At 34.4% G+C, this 6,304-nt stretch overlaps 2 protein-coding genes across 2 annotated transcripts; both read left to right on the top strand.

Moving 5' to 3' along the window:
* Window positions 1–370: 370 nt before the first annotated feature.
* Window positions 371–2,348, top strand: LOC136807887 (cytochrome P450 4V2-like). Its single transcript, XM_067064505.1, has one exon. The coding sequence runs from the start codon at window positions 413–415 to the stop codon at window positions 1,874–1,876; it is 1,464 nt and encodes a 487-aa protein (XP_066920606.1). The 5' UTR covers window positions 371–412; the 3' UTR covers window positions 1,877–2,348.
* Window positions 2,349–3,039: 691 nt separating this feature from the next.
* LOC136807888 (transmembrane protein 170A-like) lies at window positions 3,040–5,989 on the top strand. The gene is made up of 3 exons (XM_067064506.1): window positions 3,040–3,337; window positions 3,798–3,968; window positions 4,699–5,989. Exons 1-3 carry the CDS (start codon window positions 3,289–3,291, stop codon window positions 4,827–4,829), a joined length of 351 nt encoding a protein of 116 aa, XP_066920607.1. The 5' UTR covers window positions 3,040–3,288; the 3' UTR covers window positions 4,830–5,989.
* The last annotated feature ends 315 nt before the right edge of the window (window positions 5,990–6,304 follow it).

Genomic DNA, 6,304 nt, shown 5'->3' on the forward strand with positions numbered 1-6,304 from the left:
CTGAGAAAACATTCTCCACTTTGCGATATACATGCTAATATATAATTTTGATAGAGATAAAATCTTTCAAAAAGTAGCCAAACATAAATTTTGTGATGCAAAATACTATAAACTGAGTGTTTATAGACGAAGTTTGTCGACGAAGAGAGCTGTTAAATCAATGATAAGGTTGTTTCTTTTTTCAATTTTTTTTCTCCATTGTTCTATCGTCTCTAAAAAAGGGTGACATGATTAGAAGGGGTTTGTGGAGACCAGACCAGGTTACAGTTTTATTTGTATATATATATAGTTAGATTGACTGGTAATTCAAATTTTTGCTTTTATTTTGGAAATTGTTCATTCACATAAGATTATCCTTTTGGCTTGTAAAATTTCATTGTTTTCTATCTTTAGAATGAAACGTTAAATAATCATGTGGTTTGTTTACTTATTGACATTTCTGGTAACCCTAATCACTACATTATACATTATATGGAGGATAAATATAGCTAAATTTGTTGGTATAAAGATTGCTCCTCAACATTATCCTATAGTTGGCTCATGCTTTCATATAGAAACAGAAGCACCAAAGTTTTTCAAACAACTTCGTGATTGGGTCCCACTAAACGGCTATTTATTTGTTATATGGTTATTTTGGTATCCTTTTGTTTGGATAGGAAAAGTTGAAGTTGCAGAAGCCGTGCTTAAAAGTCAAGATATCATTACCAAATCTTTGGTGTATGATTTCCTTCACCCTTGGTTTGGCACTGGTCTATTGACCTCTACTCACCAAAAATGGAAAGTCAGGCGCAGAGCCATAACTCCCTCTTTCCATTTCAATATTTTGAATGAGTTCCAGAAAATCTTTATCACACAAGCTGAAGTGCTAGCAGAAAAATTCAGAATCCTGGCCGATAGTGGAGAATCTTTTGATGTTCAGATCCCAGTAGGTCTAGCAGCTTTGGATATTATCTGCGAGACTGCAATGGGTGTTACAATCAATGCTCAAAGTGATGCTGACTCTGAATATGTTAATGCTATCAATGCTGGAAACAAGTTGCTTCAAGAACGCCAAAAATATCCATGGCTTTGGCCTGATTTCATATACTGGAAAACTGGTTCAGGAAAATTTTTTAGAGAGAAATTGAACATTTTGCAAGGTTTTACAACAAATGTCATTAATGATAAAGTAAAGGAAAGAGGCTCGGATCAAGCTGCGGAAAAGAAAGCTAAAGCATTTATGGATATGTTGTTGGATCTATATGAGAAAAATGAAATCGATATTGAAGGAATTAGAGAGGAGGTTGATACATTCATGTTTGAAGGTCACGATACAACTGCTGCTGGCTTAAGCTGGACACTGTTCATGCTTGGTTTGTATCCAGAAATCCAACAAAAGTTACACAATGAGATTGATAAAGTTGCTGATCAGGAGGGAGATTTGGTTGAGAAAATAAAAAGCATCAAGTATTTGGAGTATGTTATTAAGGAAGGGTTACGTCTACATCCTCCTGTGATGGTTTACGCTCGTGTTCTAGAGAAAGCTGGTCAAATTGATGGTATTACCATGCCCAAAGGTACACAATTGGTGATTGATGCTTTTTCATTGCATACAAATCCAGAGTACTGGGATGAGCCAATGAAATTCAATCCTGAGCGGTTTTCAGAGGAGAAATATGTAAAGCGTAATCCATATTGTTATGTACCATTCTCAGCCGGTCCAAGAAATTGTATTGGGCAGAAATTTGCAATGTTGGAAGAGAAAGTTTTGTTGTATCATGTTTTGTTAAATTTTGAAGTAGTTGCCATGCAAAAAGAGGAAGATGTAGCTGCTTGTTTTGAAATCATTCATAAATCAGAAAACGGATTGATGGTTAAGTTGAAACACAGAGAATAAATATGGACTAAGATAAAGGAATGAACATAAAATATTTTTTATTTTATCTTCAAATTCTCAACTCGGGCTACTTTTCGAAAGGTATGATTCATGTTTGTTTTGAAAGGACTTAGAACCCAGATCATACACCCATTCAAACTTTACCAAATATCTCTCAAGGAATTGAAAATAACACAGTATTGTCTTTCATTCATTTTTGTTAAGCGATGATTTTTTCATTCAGGAGATATATAATAACTTAATTTATTAATTTGTAAATAACATTTGAGCCAGCAGGTACATACTGTACTACTGCAGGTACACAGGCAAATTTATTTTTGGTTATAATTCTTGGTTAAATATTAGGATCACTTTTCATTTGTATCTTTAACTGTTGCAGCTTTATTATTGGTATATTTTAATATGTATGCACTTTTAGTTCCACTCATTTTTTAATAAATAAATTCCATATATTTCTTTTGCTTTTTAAAAATAGGTCTAGTCTGTCTTGCGTTAGAAATAATTCCCGTAACATTAAAAGGTAAACGTCTTATCTACCAGTATGTGCCACTAACTCGATCGGGAAGATTCTTCCAAAATTGGAAGATTCTTCCGAAATGGGAAGAATCCTCCCGAACGGGAAATTAACTTAACACCCAAACGGGTTAACGGACTTCCAGATCGGGAAGAAGCGAGAAACTAAGGAAAACTCGATCGGGTTGGAACTTCCTGTTTGGGAAGTTTACGCAGTTTTTTCACAATTTAACAAGATTTCTACGGTAAAGTCTACTTTTCTTTCGGTGAAAAACCTTAAAATTTGATGCTTCTTCACCTCCAAAAAGTTTCAACTTTCGCCGGTCATCGTACAGCTTCGCCGAGATTCAGTCAATTTTCAACTTCCCAAAGAGGAAGAATCTTCCAAAACGGCAGAAAAAAATAGAGTAAGTTCTTCCCGTTCGGGAAGGTTCTTCCCATTTCGGAAGAATCTTCCCGATCGAGTTAGTGGCACAGACTGTCTACATGATGAGTGCTTTAAAGGCCTGAAGACCTTTCCAGCTTACTGTATTTTACATGTATAATCCTAGGGTTAAATACTGCACACTCTACGGAGCTTTGTAAACCTCAACAAAAATGTCACAAATACCTACCTTAAGGGAAGAAATTTTCGCGGAAGAAATTTTCGCGGAATTTAATTTCGCCTCGCGAAAATTTCTTCCCTTAAAGGTACTCTATTTTTGACTACAATCCTTAGAGAAATATGACTTTTAGAACATCCATTCGTGTACCAGGTTTCTTCAGATGTTGCCAAAATATTTATAACTCATCAATGGACACACCGACACACTCAGCACTTACTACAAGATGTTTGAAGAAATTTTGATATTTCCATTTAATACTATTTATTATTTTCTTTTAAGAAAAAGTAAAAAAAAATGTCCATCACAAGTGAAAATCCCACAACAACTTTAACTGGATTTAACGGTATAAAAATGTTTTAATCTTTTTTAACGCCTCACAATGGAGGGTCAGTGTGACGCACTTTGCAAACAAAAAGATTCGATCATTTTGAGTGTAATTTTAAACACTATAAGAACAAACCGTACGGTTTATTTCATTGCCATTGGAAGAATCTTTGTACTAAAAATACACCGAGAAAATAAAGAACTGATTTACAATTTCTACACGGTGTTTCATGCCGGCGCAATCCTAAGACGATGAAGATTTTATATTTTATTTTGAATAAAATCTACATTGATTGAAACTTGCATTGCCTGAAGGTGGCGCCAGCATGAAACATTGTGGTTCTTTTCATTTGACTGTACTAACAATGATAGGTCTGTTCACACGTACAACACATTCTCCTGTCATTTTTAACTCTCAATCCGATAAATGAATGACAAAAATTTTTTCCCTATCTTATTTTTGTTTTAAACTATTTTAGAAATTTGGTACAAGATCTTTTTGTATTGTTTGGGATCGAATGCCTTCATTCATGTGATTGCCGCCTTCATTGCACTTCGAGCACTTCATAAACACAAATACGGACGGTACCTACCCATTGCAATCATCGTGTTTGGATTTCTGTATCCTATCAGTGGAGGTTTCATTACAAGTATGCTAATATTTCCATGTGAATGAGAAACCATCGCAATTCCCAGTTTTTGGGTCTTTAAATCGTCTTTTTTATGGTGAAGTTTCAAGAATTTTCTTATACCGAGTTTAGGCGAACTATAAAAAAAGCCTGTGGGGTTAATTCATTCATATAATTTGATTGTTACTTTTTAACAATATTTCACCTTATTTTTATGATATGTTCTAAACATATAGCAACAAATGTCAATAAGTCAAATAGCGCTTTGCTGCATCAAACAAGGAAAAAACAATGATACCGCGTGTCCCAGAAAAGAGTCCCCCTCATTGAAGTGAAATTTCTTGAGAACTACAGTATGAACTGTTAAAGAAACAATCTTTTTGCATTGGAAAGAGGAGGGATGAACTTAAATTTTGAGGGGTCATTTTATCAAATTTGGTTAAAAGCATCTAAAGTTAAAGCTAAATGGTAAAACATTACTTCTCAAAAAAGTTGACAAAAGGCGAAAAACGAGGATATCTAATCATCATATTAGTTCTTCTATTGTTTTCTTTGTCTAATTTAACGAACATTCATGGGTATCATTAGAGACGTAATGCTTTTTCAAGCCCTAAAAATTCAAAATCTTAGGAACATTTTGTGCCTTTGTACAATAAATTTAATACCCTCATTTTACCCTGAAATGCCATTAGATTTGTGATATTAGGCTGGTTAAAAATTTTTGTCTAAAAGTCTTAATTTCGTATTTTAGGTTGTTGTATTGCTTGGATATACACAGCAGCCAACTATGCAATGGAGGTTCAAATGTGCGCCATTTATGGTGTGGGACAGACCTTTTTCTTGGTGGTAGTGTCCTTTATTAGGTTGTATGGAACACTGTAATGAATAGCTTTGAGGTCATACAGCTTATGTAGTGATAAAAGCTATAAAATAGTTTCATCTTTGCCTCAATTTGAACATGACTGGGGAAACTCGTGGAAATCAAGAAATCAAGAAATTGGTGATTCGGGTAAATTAATAATCATTTGTATGTGGAACTTCTAATATGGATTTTCTGTTTTACGAAATCCTTTTAGATTTATTGATCCTTTTCAAGGCTGTATAAACATTGTAACGTGTTGCTTTGAGTCAATACAGCTAACAAAGTAATGAAGCTATCCCAGAGCAAATTTCGCCTATCTTGGTCATTTGTTTAACTTTGAAGATGGCCATGGCCAGTTTCAAGGCTGTATAAACATTTTAACGTGTCACTTTGAGTGTATACAACTGACACAGTAATGAATAGCTTCATAGCGACAGAGCTGATGTCGTCTACCTTGGTTTTTTGGTTTAATTTAAATATGGCTAAGGAAACACATAGAAATCAAGAAACTCGCATAGTAATTCGTGTGCAAGAATGATTTTACTAGCTAAAGGCTGAGGATTTACCAATCTCCAACGTGGATGTCCTGTTTCACGAAATCATGTTGGAGTTCATCTCTATCGATCCTTTTCAAGGCTGTACCCCCTATAAAACATTGTAGTGTACAGCTTGATTCAATACAGCTACAACATAGCTGATCTTGGTTATTTCTTTTAATTTAAACATGGCTAAGGAAGCACAAATCATGACATGCGCATCATAACTCGTGTGAAGGAATAAGGACTCTTTCAATATGAAAATGACTGAAAAGGTCAAACCCATGCAGTTCTGGTTATTGATAGTCATTTTATCGATCATGACTATCAAAGATTTATCCCAAACATAGTGTTTCCCGTATCATAATCGGTCCTCTGCAATTTCATTGCTGTTTAACAGTAATGGCGCTGTTTGTTGGCTGACTTAATACAGTTGAACTCATGTAATTCGAATTCTAAAGAGACCAAGATTTTTGTTCGAATTACATGAGTTTCGAACTAAATGAGTTTTCATATTTTTGACCTGATTTGATGAAAAAAGACTTTCCCAGGTTTACTTTTGAACAATTTTGTATTTTCGAGCTAGAATGATGAAATGCTAGTATAAATAATCTTGACACAAAAATTTAAAAGTCAATTCATAATTCGATTGTTTCATTTTCTGCTCTTGTTCCTTGGAAATCTCCTCAGATCTTCTGAATCAGTGGGGTGATGGTCGATGACTCGAAAAGAGTCATCTTTTTGAGAGTGTCAATAGCCTTGTCAATCAATAAAGTCGAAAATTCGAATTACATTAAACTTTCTTGATGGGACCTGAAATTCTGTTCGATTTGAATGATTTTTCGATTTACATGGGTTCGAATTATAGGAGTTTTTTTAAAGGTTTTCAAGGTAAATTCTGAGGGGACCCACGGAATCTGTTCGAATTAGGTGAGTATTCGAATTATAGTTCGAACTAC

This window comes from Clytia hemisphaerica, unplaced genomic scaffold, assembly GCF_902728285.1.
Source record: "Clytia hemisphaerica strain Z4C2 unplaced genomic scaffold, Clytia hemisphaerica genome assembly, whole genome shotgun sequence".
Classification (NCBI taxonomy): Eukaryota; Metazoa; Cnidaria; class Hydrozoa; order Leptothecata; family Clytiidae; genus Clytia; species Clytia hemisphaerica.